General features: G+C 40.0%; 2 protein-coding genes across 5 annotated transcripts in view; one reads left to right on the top strand and one right to left on the bottom strand.

Moving 5' to 3' along the window:
- CPSF2 (cleavage and polyadenylation specific factor 2) overlaps positions 1–14,910 on the bottom strand; it is a 35,810-nt gene extending 20,900 nt beyond the window's left edge. The window contains 9 exon segments of one of the 4 annotated variants that reach the window (NM_001308417.2): positions 232–419; positions 1,631–1,746; positions 3,718–3,847; positions 4,843–4,948; positions 5,027–5,186; positions 6,201–6,379; positions 7,912–8,106; positions 11,265–11,326; positions 14,608–14,910. In NM_001308417.2, coding sequence (NP_001295346.1) covers positions 232–419; positions 1,631–1,746; positions 3,718–3,847; positions 4,843–4,948; positions 5,027–5,186; positions 6,201–6,349 — 849 coding nt within the window. In that variant the 5' untranslated portion in view covers positions 6,350–6,379; positions 7,912–8,106; positions 11,265–11,326; positions 14,608–14,910. 4 annotated transcript variants of the gene reach the window in all.
- A 39-nt stretch (positions 14,911–14,949) lies between these two features.
- NDUFB1 (NADH:ubiquinone oxidoreductase subunit B1) lies at positions 14,950–22,061 on the top strand. The gene is made up of 3 exons (XM_003364064.5): positions 14,950–15,089; positions 20,621–20,765; positions 21,952–22,061. The coding sequence occupies exons 2-3, from the start codon at positions 20,626–20,628 to the stop codon at positions 21,986–21,988; spliced, it is 177 nt and encodes a 58-aa protein (XP_003364112.1). The 5' UTR covers positions 14,950–15,089; positions 20,621–20,625; the 3' UTR covers positions 21,989–22,061.
- Positions 22,062–23,012: the final 951 nt, after the last annotated feature.

Genomic DNA, 23,012 nt, shown 5'->3' with positions numbered 1-23,012 from the left:
ATGAAGACAAAAACAGAAACTACTTCACAGCATACACACGGACTAAATGAAATAGTATAGGTAAAGCACACAATAGTAAGTGGTTAATTTTTAGCTATTATTATTATTATCATCATCATCAACCTCTTCAACAGAATAATAAAATCCAAACGGCAATTAAGACACTCTTTTCCATACGCCCAATCACTGTGGCAAACTTCCTTATTACAAATGATTAACATGAAGACAAACCTGGGACTTAGAAAACTCTACCACATTATAACTGACGTTATTTAGGAGGGCCAATGAGTAAACACCCAATCCCGCATCTTTAGTTCTCCAAATTTGATCAAGAAGTTGAGCAAGTTCCAAAACTCTGCCTGCAGTGTCCACTGCTATTAACACATTTCCATCACCTCGAAGTGTTTCCAGGACATTTGCTAGAAAACAAGAATGTAAAACCCCTATAGAACAGCATAATACTTTGCCACAAAATTAAAGATAACTGTATCTCCCTGTTTTTACTATAAAGACCATAATTTATAAATAAGCAATCACTATGTCAGGTACAAAATAAAAGAATTTCATTCAGGTTATTACAACTACTTTTCATTCTGTCACTATATCTTCCTAAGAGTGAAAAACAATGCCATTAACTCTCAACTATTTTCATTGAAAAATTATAAATCAGTGGTTCCCAAGCCTTTTCACATCATAACACACAGAGAAAATGCGATTTGTATAGTAAACTGGGAAAACTGGGTGACAAGGCCAAATGCAACCAGCCTGGGGTTCCAGATCAGCCTGGTCTCACCTGTCCACCTCAATGAACTTTGTTATAAATAATTCCAAAATTTACACACACACACACACTTTATAAGACATATTTTGAATGTATGTACACCCATGGAACAAAATATGGATCACATTCCCTCTTCCAACAAAAATATCTTTATAAATAGATTTCCTTGCTCTAGATGAAAGTCTGCTTAGAAATGCTTGGTGAAACCAAACTCTAGCAAAAACAAACAAAAAACCCCAAGAATTAAAGACCATCTTAAAGTTAGCATAACACACTATACAAGTTATACTTTTTAAGTGCATAGACAAAGACAGTGGTTTCAAACATGTTTAAAAGTGAAATCCCATGTAGCTTTTAAAAAAAGAATATAAGATAAAGCCACTCAAGTCAAAGCAGAAGAAACCAGGGATGGCCCCGAGGCACCTCTTTAGAACTAAGACTGCTAGATTAGAGTGTAAAACCGCCAACACCAAAATCAAAGAACCATTCGCACCCTCAGCTATCTCCTTTGCTCATTTTTCTTCTAGAATTTATATGTTTTTCTAATTGATTTACGTAAGATCTTTACATATTTTGGCATTCCCTAGACACACACCATTGAGTGCCAGGGAGGGCTAGCTATGTGATGAATGGCAGAGAAGCCAATCTTTATACCTATCCCCCAAAAGTTAAATTCAAACCAACTAAAGCATCTTTTTGTACAAAATATCGACAGGATGACATAAGATCTTTTCAAAAAATACTAGAGTTAGCAAGTCTCTTCTGCCCCAGTGTTACACAGAACAAACAGTAATTCCTACTACCGTGCACTTTCACAGCTCTTTAAAAAGGACATTCTGTAATACATACTCAGCAGTTGCTCATCTCTCTGCTTCCTCCTAGGCTGCACATACGTAGCATTAAATGAATCTGTGATAAGCAGGGAGGGTCTGCTTAGCATTTCCAGGGAGCATCCATTTAAGTGGCTGTAACAAAGTTGACGAAGAGGAATATTTTATATCACTTCAAATAAACAATAGCTTACCTAAACATTAAGCAACTTCTTTTATAAGGTTTTTTCCTCCTCAATCTATAAAAGTATACATGCTCATTAATAAGAAAATGTATAAAGAGGAAAATTAAAATCTTCCAGAGTATCATCACTCAGAAATAATCAATATATTTTAGTGTACATCCTTCTAAGCACATAAATAAATTTCTCTGATACATAGATGCACGTATTTGACAAAGGCGATATCCCAGGTATTCTCCTACATACTCAGTTCTACATCCTGGTTTTTCTCCCATGACAGGAAAACTTTTTTCTAAATCTTATTTTTAACAATTGTAGAAACTTCCTATTGCGTCTGTACTGTATTTATTTGATCATTTCCCTTTATGGATATTTAGGTTACCCTTTTGCCATTATAAATAATCTCTCAAAGAATATTTTTGCAAAGAGCTTCAATTGCATTTCTGATTGTTTCTTTAGGACACATTCCTAGAAATGTATTTATTGGAATATACTATATTACTAAACGGCTTTCCCAAAAGGTTTAACCTTTTCCAGGACGCTCTCCCTTTTCCAGAAAGGTTCAACAAGAAAGACTGACAAACTCACTATTTCCCAGAAGAATGCTACCATTTAAAAATAATTTTAGGGGGCTAGCTCCGTGGCATAGTGGTTAAGTTCACGGGCTCTGCTTTGGCAGCCCAGGGTTTGCAGGTTCAGATCCCAGGCGCAGACTAGTACTGCTTGTCAAACTATGCTGTGATGGCAACCCACATAAAAAAAATAGAGGAAGACTGGCATGGATGTTAGCTCAGCGACAATCTTCCTCAACCAAAAAAAGGAAGATGCCAACAACGTTAGCTCAGGGCCAGTCTTCCTCACAAAAAATAATAATACTTTTAATGGTATTTAATTTTAAAAGATCATTATCACTTAAATTTTCTTTTTTGACTTTATAACTTTTGTTCATTTTGCAACTGGTATCTTTCTGATTGATTAATACCTGGTGTTAGATATGTAAGTCTTTAGCCAACTTGCTGCAAATATTTTCCTTAGTTTACTGGTCTTTTAATTTAGTTTATTGTCTCAGATATTTTGAACCTGTATATAATGAAATCTATCAAAGTTTCCCTTTATAACATGGCCCACTGCTTTCACGCTTACAAAGTCTTTTCCAACTCAGAGATCAGACTCACCAATAGTTTCACTTTCTATTTAATTCTAATCCACTTCAAACTTATTTTGTTATATGCTTAAAAAAGACACAAACTGACTTTTTTCCCAAAACGATTGATTACCATTCACTCCAACATCCATCCTTTCCTCATTAATCTATGATTACAAGAGCCCAAAGTTCAATTTATTAGTCTTAAATATTTCTTAATATAAGACACAAAAGATCTTGAGGCTACTGTAATCTAACACAAAACAGCTGTGAACTTAATCTACAGAAACAACAAAAGAAGCCTGTATGAGACTAAACACCAAAACAGTTTTACAGTAATCCTGTGAGTATAAAATGAAGTACTTAAAATTATACTACTGTGTCCCCTTTTAAAGGGAGTCTGGCTTTAAAAATAGTTACATTAGATGGTAAGTGCTGACTTTACAAAAAAAAAAAAAACCACCCACAAAGTTCCTTTAAATAGCAGCTCAAGAGCATATAAAAATATAATTTGACGTACAAAAAGCAATCTCCTTTGCAACATCTCCAGAGGGATATCTGTTTTATAGAGTGGATGTAAATTTTAATATCTTTTATTTCTTATATCAAACTTCCCCCTTGTAATGCAAATAATTAAGTAATTTTGAAAATACTCACTATCTGATGCTTTTAAATTGCCCAAGATTTCTGGTTGATAAATTGCTTTGTTTCTAACTTTCCCTCCAAAGAATGAAAGCATACCAAGCGCGCCTCCCTTAGCTTTCGTCTCGATATACCTACATCTCCCTCTTGTGGTTGAAGTCAACTGCGTAAACAATTTCTTCTTCTCCATCTTTGACTATTTTCCATATTGTTCCACCTATCATATGACCAGCTGGCAGAGGCGTGATAGACAAGCCATGTCCTTTACCTATGTCAACAAGAAATGACAATACTCAGATTTCTTCTACAACCTAAAGAAGGGTTATTTATTTGTAAGCTATTTTTTAACAGGTAATACATGCGATGACACAAAATTCAAAAGTAACAAAGCATTCAGTGAAATGCAAGTCTCACTCTCCTGCCTCCTAGCTACTCCATTCCCTCACCGGAGGCAAACGCTCTCGTCACTTTATTACGTATTCTTGAGAAGGCTGGTGATTGGACCTAAAAGCTAGTACACTATTAAATTACTTAGGATGAACTAACACATTTTAATATTTATATTGTACATACAGTTGTCAAGTGGTTCCATTTTTGCTAATCTCTAAACTGACAGAACAACAATTCAAATCTCATGGTAAAGAATTATTTATCCTATAGAAAAATTAAGTACAAACGAACCAGTTGAGACCATTGTTACTTCCCGGCTACAGCTTCAGAGTCCATTGTTGTATCAGTTTTTCAATGCCAGGGTTCACATTTATGAAAATCTTTAATATAAAATTCTCTCTGTAGATGATAACGATATACTTAACATACGACTTCCCAGACTGATTAAATAATAAACGTAATGTCTGATTCTAGAACCCAGTCATTTTCTACGCTGTGCTGCCACAGCACCTCATTTCCTTCAACCACCGCGTTTCGTCATCTGAGCTACCTCATCGCCTCAACCCAACTGTGAGCTCCTAGGAGGACGGTCTGGCCGCATCACTTTTGTGCATTATACACAGTAAACACTACGTAAGTCTCTCTCAAGTTACATGTGAAAAGGCCTGAGCTGTTAACATTTTGTTAGTATTTAGTCTGGAATATTTTAAAATCCAAATGACTTGGGAGAAGCTCAGAGCTCCATATCAGAAAATGCTAATTATTTATTCTTCAGACCATAGAGTCTATAATTTTTACTACAAACGCCCCTTGTACTTTTCAGTAAGTTAAGCCCCATTGGTCCAATTATTTACTACTGGAAACATTTTTTACCTTTCAAATTCACAATCTGAGAGAATTTTAACTGTTGTATTTTATCAAAGGCTGCATCCACATCATCTAATGTAAAGAGTGTAAAATCTTCTGTATTGTGTCGAGACTAAAAGAATAACACAAATAAAAGGTTAAAAATGATCACTGCAGGAGTGTAAAATTTTTTTTAATTGCTTTAAGTTACCTGATAGAGATCATACATGAACATCTGTCCCATTTTATAAACAGGAATGGTTGCATAGATAGCACAGTTCAGACCCAACTTCCCAACAGCGTACGGGAGGGCGCCCAGATGGAGAGGGTCAGGGTGAGACAACAGCACTGCATCGATCTGGTGAACGTGCCTAGGAGAACACAATCAGAATGACTATTTCTCAAAGCTTGTTTTCAAGGGTAAAGGCAGGATATTCAAAATTAATTCACCAATTCTGATTCCTCTTAGTATCCTGGATTGAGGACTATGCTGGGGTAACAGAGCAAAACTAAGAGCTCAAATTATAGCTATGAATTTCAATTATTACTACCCTGTCCTGCATAAATATTAAAATTATAAGTTGCACACAAATATATGGTGTCCAGACACACTGAAAATAAAAGACAGAGAAACAGTAGACAACACACATAGCCCAATTTTAAATGGCTATCTCGTATACTATTAAGTTCAAGAACTCAGCTTGGAATTTCAGAAATCGTTAAGTGGAGGATATTTAAATGGCCACGTATCTATTGTGAATTTTTGCCTCAGCTTTTTAGCATGGTGACTGATAGCATATTTATTATAGCAGAACTTCAATCAATGGAGCATATGCTCTCATTGACAAAATAAGTAGAAAAAAATTTTTTATGCTACAAGTTCTAAGTTTTTTAAACGTCGAAGTCCTCTTTCCCTTCATAATTAGCACAATACTGCAAACATAACAATTTTTCTTTGATGGATTAGGATCCTTTTGTATCTTACAGTCATTATTCTGAGAACCAATTCTCGAAGTCTAGCATCAAAAAACTAAAGAAAGGAGCTAACGTGATCTGACCGCAGAACTTTCACGTGGAAGGTTCTTCCTCTCTTCAAATTCTTATAAACTTAAGCTTGCTCTTTCCTAAAATTAGGGTGCAAAAGTTGCTACTGAGATCCATAAGCCAAGTAACAAGATTTTGCCGATTTCAATAAACTTCTAAGTCAATCAAAACTTTACAAGTGAAGATGGTCACTATTTGGCTCTTTGGCATAATAAAACTAAGTCTTTGCTATACACTAAATTAGAGCAGAAAAGCAAACACTGTGTAACATCAACATGGTATTGGGGATAGAAAAGAGAAGTTGATTTAACAAAAGTCTAGAAATATGAAAAGTAACTTACTTTCTCAGGGAATCTATAATATCCATAGAAAAGTGCTCATCCCAGCCACAGTCCAATAAAAATCTAAACTCATCCACTTGGAGAAGATAACAAAGAGCAGACTCTTCTTGGACCCCAGAGAGGGTAGTTAATTTGATAATAGATGTCATTTTTTTGGTCCAATAACAATCCAAAAGGTTCTTTCAAAAGAAATAAAACATAATTAAATATAAAACTGCTACCTAACATACACAATAGACAAATTAACTAAAATTATATCAAATTTCTAAGTGTACAGAATTTCCATAAACATGGAAAGCAAACATTAAGAACCATTTCCAGGGCCGGCCCTGTGGCCGAGTGGTTAAGTTCATGCATTCCGGTTCGGCAGCCCAGGGTTTCCCCAGTTTGGATCTTGGGTGCGAACCTAGCACTGCTCATCAAGCCATGCTGAGGCAGCGTAGCAGAACTAGAAGGACCTACAGCTAGAATATACAGCTATGTACTGGGGGGCTTCGGGGAGAAGGAGGAAAAAAAATTAGCAACAGATGTTAGCTCAGGGCCAATCTTTGAGAAAAAAAGACCCATCTGCATCATTGCTGAGTTTCAAAGTGCAAACATGATCTTACACTCTTGGTTACAATGAGTCTTTCAGTGGCTCCCCAGTGTGGTTTAATAAAAAGTAGCGGACTTTGGGATCAGACAGACCCACATGTGAATCTACTCCTGTGTGGTTCTGGGCAAGTTAATGAACCTTTCCTCACTCATGTGTCCCAGTCTATAAAACGTATTAACATATACCTAAAAAGTATGTTGGCAGATTTCAAATAACGGGCAAATTACCTAGAATAGAGACCAAGTTCCTCAATAAATAAATGAATACTGAATTAACAAACTCATCTTTCAAGGTGAATTTGTTCCACCCTTATTTGCTCCATGATGGCAGTGATTACACTGCATCACAATTATTAGTTTACAAGTCTTTCTCTCCCATTAGACCAGTGGTCCTCATATAAATAGACCCCCTCGAGAATCTGACAAAAAGCTATGGACTCCTCCTTCTCCCCCAAGTCATCAAAAACAAAAACAGAAAACAGCAAATATACACATAGAAATTCACATACTTGTCAGGAAGTTAATAATATTAAGAACCCTTGCACTAGAGTGTGAGCAACTGAAAAACAGAGACAGTATCCCATGTTTGCAATTCCTAAAAGAGAACCTGACACATAGTAGGTGCTCAACATATACTTGATGGAATGTATGTTGGGATGCCTACTACATACATTTCAAGAAGAGACAACATGAACACATCTATTGGGATTTAGGATCTAGAATTAGGTGCTATTAAATAGATGTTATAAAAATACTCATTAAAAAAGCACAGCTCCACAGTAACATTTCAGATCTTAGGGACTTAAAATAAAATAGCCTTTCCTGGCTAACCACACACGTAGGTGAGGTCACTGCATACCTGATGATCTAGCTTCATCTGCCCAAGGTCCTATCAACAAACTAAGGTAAACTGACTGCCCACCTCCCATAACAGGCTGTTGGAGGCTAATCCTACCCCATCTCCCATCCTTGTTCTCCTCAGTCATGCCAAAAAAACCCCACGACTCCTAGGTTATCCACTGTCACTGATGTGCACATCTCCTAGTTGGACCCAATCCCCTACCTCTTTTCCCTCCCAAATCCTTCGTCTGCCCTCTGGAACTATGATCATACTCACCTGCAACTTCAACCTCTGCTCTGAAGGTGTTCTTCACCTGCTTATCTTCACAGAAACCTGGCTGTTCTCAAATGACACTGTTTCTCCTGCAGCCTTCTGAAAGCTTTTTTTTCCTCTTCTACTCTCCGTACAGTAGTCCCCCCTTATGCAAGGTTTCACTTTCCACGGTTTCAGTTACCCACAGTCAGCCACAGTCTGAAAATATTATGTGCAGAGTCCCAGAAATAAACAATTCATGAGTTTTAAATTGTGCGCCACTTCTGAGCAGTGCAATGAAATCTCATGCTGTCCACCGCTGTCCCACCCAAGACGTGAATCATCCCTTTGTCCAGTGTATCCACACTGTATACGCTGCATGTGCTCCCCACCCAGCAGTCACTTAGTAGCCAACTCGGTTATCAAATCAACTGTCACAGTATCACAGTGCTTGTGCTCAAATAACCCATATTTTACTTAATAATGGCCATAAAGTGCAAGAGTACTGATACTGGCAATTTGGATATGCCAAAGAGAAGCCATAAAGTGCTTCCTTTAAGTGAAAGGTAAAAGTTCTTGACTTAATAAGGAAAGAAAAAAAATCATATGCTGAGGTTGCCAAGACCTACAGTAAGAACACATCTTCCATCCGGGAAATTGTGAAGGAAAAAAGAATTTGCGCTAGATCTGTGGTTGCACCTCAAATATGTACGGATAGGAAAAATCACAGTATATATAAGGTTCAGTACCGTCCGTGGTTTCAGGCATCCACTGGCGGTCTTGGAATGTATCCCCCTGGAGAAGAGGGGACTACTGTACCTCAAAAGCAGGAGGGGTGTGTTCCTTGCTCCTCGCTGCAGCTTCCGAATCACATCTTCTCCTTCCCCCTTCCATACTCTAGGCCCGCTAAGGCTCATGCCACCCAGCTAGTTCACTAGGAGTCTTCTCTGCTGCCTCCTCGTTGCTGGTGTGCATTGATCTGACCTCATTCATTGAGGACTTTAGTTCCTGACTCAGTCGTCTTCTCAGTAGCTTCGATATGGACCTTAGTTCCTTGACTTTCTCAACTCCAACAATCTTCACCTCAGCCACCCACCACCATGGTTACACCCTAGACCTTATCAGTGCCAGTAAGCTGTGCCACTTTCAAGCACCTTACTCTCTCACTACCACCTTACTTACTCTAGTACTCCCAATGCAAAGATCCTTTGGCCTCACTGGTATCTCTAATCCACTGACCACTTTTGCACGATTCCTGATCCTCCCGTTTCCAAGCACGTCTTATCGTTGATGTACGATCCATCAGGATTATTCTGCAGACACTCTCAAGCTTTTTGCTGCTCTAGTCCTTCTTTGTATTAGCCTGGCAAAATCCCAACCCTGACTGACTCCAGTCATTCACTCTGTCGATTCCAGCAGCTGAATGCTGCCAGAAGAGAAAAACCCAATAACACAACTATGCTGTTTGCTCTTTAAATTCATGGCCAAAGATCTCAAACAGGCACTAAGAACTACCTGTGAATCTGATTTTTCTTAGGACTTTCCATCTCTGAGGCTATTATTTCACATCTCTCCTCTGCTCAAGCATCATGCACCCCTCTCTCCTCCCTACTCTCAGCTGATAATCTCACTTCATTTAGAAAATAAAACCAATCAGACAGTAACTTCTCACCTTCCAATGCCATATCTATTAACCTATTTGCATATACACTGTTGTATCTCCTACTATACGGAAAAATAGCCCTGTTCTGATCCAAGGCCAGTCTCCTATATGTGCTCTGGATCCTGTTCTCATCCTCGAGGGCTTAACTTCTTCAGTCATTCCCCCTTTCCTCTGCATGATGGATGTACCATTCCTATTAGAACACAAAGATACTCGAGAATTTCCCAACTTAAAATAACCCTCTCTTAATCCTACAATCCCTGCAGTCACTTCATCATTTCTGCTCCTTTCACAGCAAAATTTCTCAGAATATTTGTCCACAAACATGTCTCCACTTTCTCACCTCCCATGCACACTACCAAATCTGGCATCTTTCTCCACCATTATCACTAGAAGTGCTTTCATCAAGGTCACTGACAAACCTCTACACAACTTAAGCCAAGGGACATTTCTTTGGCCTCAATTTTCTGGAAATCCTAGCAGCATTCAGTCAAATTAACTGCTCCATCCTCCTTGAAATGCCTTCCTTCGCTGTTCCTGTGTCAGCCCTTGTCTGGTTTTCCTTCTACCTAACTGGCCACTCCTCAAGCTCCTTTGTTAATTCCTCTCTCTCTCTCTTTAACCTCTAAATGCGGCAGTGCTTTTCAGCAGGACCTCTTTTCTTCTGTCTTTCTAGGTAATCTTACCCAGTTCCATAGCTTTAAATATCGTCTGATCTCTGATGGCATCATCCTTGAGTCCTTCCTTTACTTTTGTTTCCCACATCCAATCCATCAGTACTTCTCAAATTCCCTTCTATCTCCACTGTCACCAAGATCTCTAACTACTTTGTATATTTTCCCGGCCTCAAACCTATTCTCTCAGACAGTTTCCTGACCACCCAAACTCCTTCCCCACCCCAGTCACACCCTATGACGTCATTCTATTGCCCTCAAAATACCTCGTGCTCTCCGTACTCGCAGCTTATTTCTCTACTCGCCTTGTCCATCGTCTTCTCTCTTCCTAAGCCCCACAGTGGAATATGGACTCCACAGAAGTACAGACCTTGTCTATTTTGATCACAGTTCTATTCCAACGCCTCCACAGTGCCTAACACAGAGTGGTGATCTATAAATGCCTCTTGAGTGAGTGAAGCACGGCTAGTGTTCAATGGGTTCAGTGCCCTTACCACACTATTAACACTTCCCCATTTGCATGCATTTCCTCTGGCTTGGACAGCTCTCTGAGTGCAGGACTAGGCTTGATCTATTTTTGTATCCTTACTGTATTAGCACATGTCTTATGCATAGTGGTGGGTCAATAAACAGTTGTTGAAGCAAATAAGTTAAAATTAAAAATACATGGACTTAATGTGTTCCTATTTGTAAGGGATAACAAGGACTGAGATACTGATTCTCTACTTGATGAAAAATGTTTATAAATGCAATTTTGGAAAGGACCTAAGAAATTCTGTCTGCCAAAAAGCTTCTTGTATCACCATTATATTACTGGCTGAGGAGAAACTCTTTTTCTAACCAAATCTGCCTTAACTCCTACTGTCTTTATTTAGACTATGAAGTGATAATACAAAGTATCTTGCAGATAGAACTGAATGAGTTTATTTTAAACCTTTTTTGCAGGCAGACCCACAGATTTCAACAGATGAAAACATATTTTTATTGCAACTGCTCATAATATAATAAAGCTATATCTTTATTAGACATTCATTACTTACTGATATCTCAGTCGTATATAGGATGAAACACCATGAATTCAAAGGAAGAGTTCTTTATAAATCTAAAAAATAAATAAGAGTCTCATGAACGTGGTATAATGATTTACTTCTGTTTTTAATTATGGAGTTTAACTTCTACGTCTTGTCCTAAGATGAACACTGAGCAGCAGCAAGGAGTCTAATATACGGTCCTTTTTTAACAAAGAGACTTGTAATTTTAGGAACCTTAAGCTTACATAAAACAAATAGGGATAAGATAATAAAACATATGCTAAAAAGAGACAATAATAATAATGAACTAAATTAGTTATTATCAGAGGCTGAAATATGCAGTTTAGGGAATAAGATTTTTAAAACTGACATTAGTTTATGCTATTGAGAATCATAAAAGAGGTGGGATCTTAAATTATTCATTAAGGATTGGTAGGACCTGGGTAGAAAGAGACAAAGAGAAAAGGCATTCAAAACAGAGGAATAACATGATCAAAGGCACAATATAAAAATTTACAGAGTACCAATAAAAAAATTAGCCTGGCACACTTTCACATAAGGAAAAAATGAAAAAAAAGGCCTAAAGCATAGAAAAGGGCCAGACAATGAAAGGCCTTGGAAACTTTGGACCTAGTTCTACAGACAACACAGAAACATTTTAAGATCCACTATCAGTAAGAAGAGGACATGATATAGGTAATTCTGTATTTTAGGAAAATTAGCTGGTGTGTACGACTGATGAGATAAGAAGATGCAGAAAGCAGGGAGATGAAAAGGAGAGTATTTGGCAGACCACTTCCTCCTTTGAACTTGGCTGGTTCTATTTTGAGACTAAATTTCCTTAGCCTCAAATGTGCTTTATGACTCCACGACATGAATTCTTTAGTTGTTGTCTAAGTCACCAAAGTTTGGAAGTCTACACGTTTCATTCCTTCTTTTACTTCTTCTTGAACACTCTATTACCAACTCCTGATCATTTTCCCCCCAGAATGCCCTGCACACGGATCACCCACCTTCCATTCCTGCTGCCAGTTTCTTAATGCAGGGCCTCATCACCTTACATTTGAGGTCTGTTTCTCTGTCGCCAGTCTTTCCTCCCTTCATCTCAACCTAAACATTCCCGCTAGATTAATCTTCAGAAACGCCCCTACACATATCATCCCTTGCTCAGAAACCTGTAAAAGGCTTCTTACTGCTTGAAAAAAACAAAACCCTGAATGCCTTAACTGACACTGAAGGGAGCTAGCAAGCTGCCCCCACATTGCTGCTCACCATCATCTCAAGGCCCAGCTCAAACTCCACCTCCTTCCTAATTCCTCTATCTTTAGTCTAGACTACAACAGCTCTGTCCAACAAAAGCAGGATGCAGGCCACAAATGTAATTTAAAATTTCCTCAGAGCCAAATGGAAAAGCTTTAAAAGTGGAATTAATTTTAATATATTTTATTCAAATCAATATGCCCAAAATATTATCATTTCAACATGTAATCATTATTAAAAAATTATGAATGACATATTTTACATTCTGTTTTTCATACTAAGCCTTCAAACTCCAGTGTGTATTTTATATTTACAGCACATCTCAATTTGATCTAACCACAATTTCAAGTGCTCAATGGCTCCATGTAGCCTGTGGCTGCTGTAACAGCACTGGTCTAGACTCTGAAATCAATGCTTCGGACTAGAGAGCATTAAGCTCTTTCCCTTCTCAAGAGCAGGTTGGCACCATTCTATTTTTACATACATGTCTTCAACTTGATTTTAATGGAATCACCAACCATTCAGTCTCCCAAACTAAAAACTCTGGAGTCACCTTCTTACCACCAACTTGGCTGCCACCAGTTGAATCCTATTTAACATTTCAGAAATGTCTCTCTGACACCCTTTACTATCCTACCTCAGTTGAGGCACTCATGACCTTACCTGAATGATTGCAATTTGCTTTCATCTAGTTTTCCTGCTGCAAGTTGACCTTCCATACAGCTGTCAGAGAGACCTTCCTAAAAAACAAATACACTCATGCCCCTTCCTTGAGCAAAGTACTCACTGGCTTTCTGCTAACATGAATAAAATGTTAACTCCCTAGTTGGAAATCAGTCCTTCATAAGTTGATCTCAACCTCCCTCTTGGTTCACCAACCACCCTTGCACTGCAGGCCCAAGCACATATATTTTCCCACTCTCCCTAAGTATGCCAAAACTTCTCACATCTCTGCATCCCTGTACTGCATCCAGGAATGACCTTTTCCTGAGCCTAGTAAACTCCTTTTCACCCTTCATGACCCAGCTCAAATATTTACTCCTTTATAAAGCTTTTTTGGTATCCTCAGGCAGTTATTCATTCACCTAGCACAAAGTGGGCACAAAGAACATTTGTCCAATGGATGTTAAATGTATTGGCAAAGAGGAAGAGTGATCATCTTTGTACGGCCAATACCAAGCATAGCACTCAAAGCAACAGAAATGTCTAGGGAAAGAAGGAATGAACCCTAACCATCCAAATTCCTTCAGGGCAAGGATTCTGAGAAACACTGCTTCATCTGTATGATCTATCACAGTTACTTGCTCTATCAATAACGACCTGGCACGTTGACGACAACTAAGGGGAACTATGCAAAATCCAAAGGAGAACCAAGGAATCTGGGCTGGCCCTCGAGCTCACTAAGTGCGAAAAGTGTCTTCCTGGTCAGTTTGGGGAGAGCAGCAGCTTCCTAAGAGGATGAAAGGGGCTGTAAAATTTTTAAAAAGGGATGAGCGAGGGATAACTCAGCTTCGCCTGAGCACAGGCGGCCAGACTTGCCCGGGTGATGGCTAGTCTGACCTCCTGTTTACGGAAGAGCGTGTGCAACGGAGCGATGGTGGAAGTGATGGCGGAGGGGGCTGGAGGGCCGAGACGATCATGATAAAGCAGAGGAACATCTTAAAGGTCTCTGGAGTCGATTAACTAAAAAGGACGCCTACTCTGTGCCCACTGGTTAGCAGCCTCGTGAGCTCTCAACCCGAGACGATGGGAAGACCCCGAGCGAGGAGGCTACGGAGCAAAGCTGGCGTCGGATTGCCTCCTCCAGCTCCGAGGCCGAAAGGGCGGAGGGAAACGGCAGCCAGGAAGGAAGGAGAGCACGGGAGTGAACCGTCCCGACTGCCCCCAAACACCGGCAGCCTGAGACCCATGGAGAAGCCGCTTCTTTCCCTCGCCGGGCACTTCCGCCAGGAAGGACCAGGCCAGTGGCACCCGACACCCCGGGAGCACGTCCCCAGCGGAGAGCGAGTGGGAGTCGGAGCCAGGCTCCCCGAGGGCCGAGGACGCTCCCTCCCCCATCCAAAGGCGCACTCCTTTCTCCCGCCCCACTTGCCTCGTCAGGCCTCCCCCAACGCCGTCCACTGCCCTGCCCAACCCCTAGTCGAATTCAGGTTCAAGAGCGAGAAAAGCTGACGTTCGCTCAGCAGCATCCGTGACGATCCGCCAGCAGAGACCCCTCCATGGCGGCCGCCATTTTGAAATTGGAGGCGAACTGCGGAGGCGGGGAAGACCCAGGGTGATACCATCTTCGGGGGGGGAGACAAAACTGTAGGAAGGAGATGGCGCTTACAGCGACCAGTCTCGTCATCTGGGACTGAACCTTTATTTTAAAATAATTTATAATGCGTGAAAGCTAAAATAGGAAGAGAAGAGTCAAACATCACAAGGAAGAAGAGGGAGGATTTCCCGGGCCACCCCTCTCTGCCACCGGGCGCGGCGAGTGGTAGGTGCCGAGGCCGCCGCTTCCGCCGGCGCCGCTGGCTGGGCTCGCCGCTGCTCGAGGTCGTGGGGTCGTTGCTGCCGCTGAGGCCGCAGGTGGGTCCGGGGTCCTGGGTTGTGCAGGCGGGGCGGGCGCCCCTCTAGGCCAGCCCCCGGCGGTGGGGTGTGCATGGGACGGGGTCCGGGCCTCCGCGGGGCCGGAGCGGCACAGCGGCCCAGGGCTTCCCGAGGCTTCCGAGCCAAGGAGACGGGGAAGGGAAAGAAAAATAGGGGCTTCTTTCGGATGGACGGCTGGGCTCACGTTTCGCGCCTGGCGGCTTTTGGAAAAGCTGTCATAACCGGAGATCACCCGGTGACTGCCCCCTGGCCGGACCGAAGAGGGGACCGGCCGTGCTCACCCTCCCAGGCTGAAGCGGGGAAGGGGCGGCTTCTCCACGAGCATCTCTGATTCGTGCAAGTGTCAGATTGGAAGCTAGCTTCCCTCTCTGCTACATCTCAAACCATCTTGAGCCGACCATTCCACAAAATATGCACTTTTTAAGAACATAATTAAAGGAAAAAAATAGTATTAATTTGTGCGTGGTTTCTAGAGTGTTATGTCATTAAGACAGGGTTCCAGACCTCGGGTTCAGTTTCTCCATGCATCCAGCACTGTTTTTTTTTATAGATTAAATCGACGCTTTTTGATTAATACATATAAAGTGCTGTGGGGACCAATTAGAGAGTAGAATTTATTTTTTTAATGTCCTGTCATCTATATTTTTCCAACGTTTATTAAGAAGGACTTACAAAAATACACAGCAGATGCGGTTTTCTTTTTAGAAGTTAAGCGGAAAAAAATGAGTTGAAGAAAAGATAATGTTAGGAAAAAATAAGGTAAAGCCACGAATGAGGTTAATATAAATATTTACGTCTATACTTGCTGTAAGAGACAGTCAAGCAGAAATAAAGAGCTTGGACCAAGGTGCCAGACTGCCTGTCTTAATCCTAGCGCTGCCACTTCCTGCATCTGTGACCTAAGGCAAGTTGATTGTCCCTGGATTTTCTCATCTGAAAAAAAGACACCTACTGCATTGAGGACGTTGTGTTAGTTAATACGTGTATAGTAACGTGAGGATTTCTTATTTGGTGATTATGAAAAGCAGTAACAAGCATGCCTGACAGAGAGTGCTGTAAGAGCTCTTTCTAGAGGTGGGAAAAAATTGGGGTCATTTTGGTGTCAAAGGATACGTGATCCAGTACATTATTCCTTGAGTCCATAGGATAAAAAACAATTAGTTTTTTCCCCCCGCCAGGAATACCATAGCTACTCCCAGTTCTTAAGTGAAAGCAAAATTTTTCTTGAGAGTCTTCATGAAAAGAAGACACTAATTATATGCACAGTGCCCTCATGGGCACCCGTGTGGCTATCACTCTTCGGGCAAACCTAGGCTTGTCTCATTGGAGCCTGTCCCAGGTCCTTGGTGCCCTTTGCCCATCATATAAAGCTCCCTATAGTCTTGGGCCCACAAACCTGAGGGCCTGTCTACACTCCCCTTCTTATCCATTCTCCAGAGATTCCTTCTTGCTCAGTTCTTATGTCTACAAATCTTTATCCTCCCTGGTCACCCACTCGCAGTAAAACACACAGGACAAATTATGTTCAGTGCCGCTGCTCCTAGAGTCTACTAAGTAGTAGATTGTACCGTGGTTATGTGAACTGCCTCTGGGACTAAGATAAGTCATTTTCCTCTTAGAGATGGAATCAGGCTTTCATCACGGAGGTTGAATCCAACTCTGGATTCTGAATGTACAAAACCCTTTTATCTATCAGTCCCGCTGTCTTTACCCTGGAGTCTCTTTAAGAGCCTGTTTGCAGCAAGAGCCTCAGAGGCTTGTCTCATCTCTTCTACCACCCTGAGTAGAGCCAGGTGAAATGAGCTTCTGGTCCTGTTGGAAGAATGCCAACAGTAATGGCTTATAGTCCACAGGTGGCCATGGTCTTATTTAAAATAGTCGTGGGCTGAGAGTCAGCAAGTACTTTTTTGTTGTTAAATACAATATCTAACAGCTGTGCTGAGGGTTAGACCTGTCACCTCTTAAGAAATTTGAGGAGCCTAATAAGGACAGGTGGCAGAATAGATGACCGCTGGATTTCTACAGAGACCTATATTGTCTAGTATTTTGCAGTTTAGTGCTATCACCGTTATCTTACTTGATTAAGGCATTGTTATTCCCATACTTGACTGGCTCAAGTTTATAAAATAAGTGGCAAACTTGGTGGGCACTTGGTCAGAATCACAAAAAGTACTTAAGTGTATAAAAAAGTATTTAAGGATCTACATGCAAATGTTACTTAAGGAAAGCACAGTGCGAAGAGAACCACCTCCTAGCAAAGAAGGTAAGCTTGGTTACGTTTACATTTATATGTCCTAGAATGACTTGCATCAAATCAGCTGGGGAGTTCTGCCACTACAGATGTTTCCAGCCCCACCCCACAGGGAAGCCCAAGGAGTCCGTATTTTCAAAAAGGCTCCCCAGGTGATTTTAATGTGCAGTCAAGTTTGAGAATTTCAGCTGTAGATGATAGACTAAAACTTAAAACTTCCTGATGACTAAATTATAAATTATCTATTTTAAACATCTTACACTGTAATTTTCTAGATCAGTAATAATCTGACTGGAACTTATGAAATACAGTATATAGTAATGGTGCCACTTTTAACTTCATGGCTGTTTCCTAACCCAATGCCTTTAGACAGTGAGTGATTAAAGTCTGAGAAATAAAGAATTAGAATGTGTAAGTGTGAGAATCGACATCTTAGAAGAAGAGGCAGGAATCCAGTATACATAATCCTAGCATAGTTCAGTGCTAAGCGTTTTGTTGGCAGTAATATATTCTCTTTCTAGAGTATTGTCATATGTCTTCTCAGCCTTTGTATGTGATTCATTTTAGATTCGTATGCACATGGATATATTTTGATTTCATCTTTAGGTACAAATTTTTACAGAAAATTGACAATCACTATGTTTTTATTGAATGAGTACAAATTTATTTTCTCTGTGCTGACTTCCAGTCCTTCTCGTCCTCCTTCTCTGCCTTGTGGAAACTCTTAGAAATTAAAAGCTGTTAAGTACCATAAGTATCAATTGAGGGAGGGGTCTCTTAGGGAGGCATTGTGATAGGTATAATATGAAGGATCCAGAGCTTTGGAGCAAACCTGAGTTTGAGTTCCAGCTCTGCACTTAATACAGTCATATCCTCCTAAGGACATTTTGGTCAACAACAGACAGCATATTCAGTGGTGGTGCCGTAAGATTATATTGGAGCTGAAAGATTCCTGTTGCCTACTGCATCTGGAAGAAGACACTCAAGAGGTGCGTCCGTGACTTCAAAGGATTTGCCAAGGATGAGGAGGTTGGCAAAGTCAACCAGGCTGTGGCTGAGATGGTGGATGACTTTAGCCTGGGTGCGGATGAGGATGCCACCGAGCAGCTCCTAGAGGTGGTTCCTGAGGAACTGGCTAATGAGGGGCTGTCGGAACTGGAACAGGAATGCATAGCCGAAGAAGAGGCGAGAGAAAAGGAGAAATCAGGAGAAGAAAATGAAGAAGAACCCCCAAGAAAATTCACAGTGAAGGGTTTAGCAGCAGCCTTTGCACACCTCAACAAGCTCCTTAAAAAGTTTGAAAACATGGACCCCAACACCAAAAGGTTTTCATTAATAGGGAGGGATGTTCATGGTGCATTATCTGCTTACTAGCAAATCTGTAACGGAAAAAAAAAGCCCAAGCAAACTACCATGGACATATTTCTGGAAAGAGTCACACTTCCTCAAGAAGAGGCTCAGGCAGGTCCTTCAGGAGGTATTCCAGAAGAGGCACTGTTATCATAGGAGATGACAGCTCCGTGCATGTTACTGACCCTGAAGACCTTCCAGTGGGACGAGATGTGGAGGTGGAAGACGGCGATAATGATGACCCTGACTCTGGGTAGGCCTGGGCTCACGTGTGTGTTTGTGTCTCAGTTTTTAACAAAAAAGTTTAAAAAGTGAAAAAAAAAACCCAAAAACTTTAAAAATGGAAAAAAGCTTATAGAATAAGCATATAAAGAAAAAATATTTTTGTACAGCTGTACAATGTGTGTTTTAAGTGTTACTACAAAAGAGTCAAAGTTTTAAAAATTAAAAGTTTATAAAGTAAAAAAGTTATGGTAAGATAAGGTTAACTTCTTTCTGAAGAAAGAAAAGTAATTTTTTCTAAATTTTGTGTAGCCTAAGTGTACAGTGTTTATAAAGTCTACAGTCGTGTGCAGTGACGTCCTAGGTCTTCCACTCACTTACCCCTCACTCGCCTAGAACAACTTCCAGTCCTGCAAACCCCCTTCATGCTAAGTGCCCTATACAGGTGTACCATTTTTTATCTTTTTTAATGATTTTTTTCCCCCTGAGGAAGATTTTCTCTGAACTAACATCCATTGCCAATCTTCCCTTTTTTGCTGAGGAAGATTTGCCCTGAGCTAACATCTGTGCCAGTCTTCCTCTGTTTTGTATGTGGGTTGCTGCCTGAGCATGGCTGCCAACTCGTGGTGTAGGTCCATGCCCGGGAACTGAACCTGGGCTGCCAAAGCAGAGGATGCCAAACTTCACCACTAGGCCACAGGGCTGGCTGCATTTTTTATCTTTAATACCATATTTTTAGTGTACCTTTTCTATGTTTAGATATATTTAGATACACAATACTTAGCATTGTGTTACAATTGTCTATGGTATTCAGTACAGTAGCATGCTGTGCAGGTTTGTAGCCCAGGAGCAATAGGCTCTGTCATATAGCCTAGGTGTGTAGTAGGCTGTACCATCCAGGTCTGTGTAAATGCACTCTATGATGTTCGTACAATGACGAAATCGCCTAATGACACATTTCTCAGGACATATCCCCATCATTAAGCTGCCCATGACTACCTATTTGGGTTAAGCTGTTTGCTTATTTGTAAAATTAGAATAATAATAATTATTTCACGTTATATATACAAGTATATGATGGCTCTGGCACCTAGTAGTCATTCTATAAAAGTAAGTTCCTTTCTTTCCATATCTTTTATAGAGTCATTTAATTGATATTCAGTTCTATTGTGACATTATTGATGATGGGTGTGTTTTTTTAAAATTTCTTGTTATCTTTTCATTTCCTTTCAAAAATTAGTTTTCAATAATTATAGCTGTATCTAAAGAATTCTGCCTCTGGCAAAATAGTATTATTTGTTTTGGCTTTGAGAGAGGTTCTAGAAACATTTTACACATGTAAAAGTTTTAAATCAACAGGAGAGTGCCAAGTCTCAGCTTTTGCAGGTATTATTTTTATATTCTCTCCATTTCTCTGTGCTGTATCATCAAATCATTGGTGGAGCCAGAAATAAAAGTAAATAAGTTGACTTTAGGGCAGTATAATTTTTATACTAATAATTCTCACCTGTATCTGCATCAAGTAGATTTTACTTAGTAAACTACATTCTGATGCCAAGCATATGTAAAGATGCTTATTGTGCTTTTAACATCTCTCTCTTATGTTCAGGGCTATCTTCCTGTTTCAATTGCAATTTAAAAAGATTTCAAAGGCAGTTATGTTTTTGATAATTTCTTCTTCTCTTAGCATCCATGATGAACTTAATTCAGCTTGTGCGGGATCACTGGGTGCACATACTCGTCCCTATGGGATTTGTCGTTGGATGTTATCTAGACAGAAAGAATGATGAAAAGCTGACTGCCTTCCGGAATAAGAGTGTGTTATTTAAAAGGTTAGTTTGTGCATTTTTTTAAATCAACGACTGGCCAGCTGGTGGAAGCAGTCCTCTCGGTATCACATAGGCCAAAAATAAACAGAAGGGGTAATTTTCCCCCCTGGGGACTTAGATTTAAGTGATATTATTTTGTAGTCTTTGTTGTTTAATCCTTGGATAAAACTGTCTGACTATCTTGGGAATGTAAATACATTTTCAGTTTATGAACACGCTATTTCAGATCTTTGAAAGTCCCTCTTTTTGGAATTCAGGGTGCATTTCAATGTAGAAACAGTGTTTTAAACCAGCTCACCAAAGCCTACTCTATATAGAACTTTCACATATGTTATCATATATTGTCTTACTTAAGCCATGATGTAGCGGAAATAAATGGCACTAATAGTGGCTTAGTGCTGTGTTCTCAGCAACAGTGCTTGAGAGTTTTAGACATGATGGATGAGTAATCAAAAGGCAACTGGTAGTGGGGCTGGCCTGGTGGCATAGTGGTTAAGTTTGCACACTTTGCTTTGGTGGCCTGGGTTTGGATACTGGGTGCAGACCTACGCATTGCTCATCAAGCTTAGCTGTGCAGAGTCCCACATACAAAAAGTAGAGGAAGATTGGCACAGATGTTAGCTCAGCAACAATCTTTCTCAAGGAAAAAGAGGAAGATTGGCAACAGGTTTAGCTCAGGGCCAGTCTTCCTCAAGGAAAAAACAAAAGGCAATTGGTAGCTGCCTGATCCCATTGTGTCTCTGAGATGGCTTCTGTGATAAAGTTAGAAGGCAGGGTGTCTGTCACTGGGTGTGCAGCTGGGTAGGAGTAAGCTCAAGGGACAGGAGAACTGAGCAGCAGCCACAGTCTGTACAGGAGGTCCACAGTAAAGGATTGCAAGAAAGATAAAATGAGCTGGAAAGGGTCTAGAAAACATTAAATGCACTCATTGAGAGGATAATAGCTTGCATAGAAAGATAGACTAAGAAATTGCTGTTCTTTAATCTGAAAAATGTAATTAGATGGTAAAAGTTTAAAATCATGAGAGAATAGAATGAATATGTTGAATCTGATATAAAATTTTTCAAGTTGGTCAATTTAATAGAACAGAAAATATTGAATTCATATTATTTGGACTTTCCCTTTTATCCCCTCATAAAAGTTTCATTTACACTTTTTTTCCTCTCCTTCCTTTTTTCTGTCCACACAGGGAATTGAGACCCAATGAAGAAGTGACCTGGAAATAAAAGCTGTGGCTGAATTACAGAATGTTCACATTTTAAAAATTACGAGAGAAATAAAAACCCATTCATTATTTAATTAGAAGAATTTGAAGTGTGATTCTTTTCATGCTGAAGTAATCTTTAACCTTTCAAGTAACAGGCACACTTGGCTTAAGGATGCTGACCGGGGGCCTGATTGTGCACACTGATGTTAGGTTTACAATTAGCACTTCATTTTCTGTTTCTCACTTTAGATCAGAGTACTATTAAACCATATAGCCAATTTTTTCCTCAGGTATTTTTCAGGAAAATTTTTTCAAACCATGTGCTTCAAAGGAGCTTTAAAAGGATGATTCTAGGATTTTATTTGGTAAAAATCATATACCTGAAAATTTTAGTGATCTTAGGTTTGGCATGATTTCTTTTTTTTTTTTTAAGGTTGCCACCTGAGCTAACAATTGCTGCCAATCTTTTTTTTTTCCTGCTTTTTCTCCCCAAATTCCCCCAGTACATAGTTGTATATTTTAGTTGTGGGTCCTCTTAGTTGTAGCATGTGGGATGCCACCTCAGTGTGGCCTGACAAGCAGTGTGCCATATCCGTGCCCAGGATCCGAACCAGCAAAACCCTGGACCGCTGAAGCGGAGCGCGCAAACTTAACCACTTGGCCATGTGGCTGGCCCCCTGGCATGATTTCTTAAATACAACATACAAAGCTTGAACTAGTTTTAAAAATCAAGAAATTGTACTTTCTTGAAATTAAAAACTTTTGCTCTTCCACAAAACACCATTAAGAAAATGAAAATGCAGCCACAGACTGGGAGAAAATATTTGTAAAACATACACAACAAAGAACTTATATCTAGAGTATGTAAAGAATTCTTATAACTTAATAAGACAATCCAGTTTTTAAAATGAGCAAAAGATTTTAACAGACACTTCACCAAAAAAGATGTGAGGCTGGCAAATAAGCACATGAAACGATGCTCAATATCAGTAATCACAAGGGAAATGCAAATTAAAACTACAATGAGATACCACTACATACCT

The sequence above is a fragment of the Equus caballus genome, chromosome 24, assembly GCF_041296265.1.
Source record: "Equus caballus isolate H_3958 breed thoroughbred chromosome 24, TB-T2T, whole genome shotgun sequence".
NCBI classification, from domain to species: domain Eukaryota; kingdom Metazoa; phylum Chordata; class Mammalia; order Perissodactyla; family Equidae; genus Equus; species Equus caballus.
This window is presented reverse-complemented; position numbering and strand designations above follow the sequence as displayed.

What these genes read in the sequence shown, in the direction of transcription:
- NDUFB1 (XM_003364064.5), top strand. Translation starts at nt 20,626, where the DNA reads ATGATGAACTTAATTCAGCTTGTGCGGGATCACTGGGTGCACATACTC. An exon ending in AAGAGTGTGTTATTTAAAAG is followed by an intron (nt 20,766 to 21,951) that starts GTTAGTTTGTGC and finishes CTGTCCACACAG; the next exon opens with GGAATTGAGACCCAATGAAG.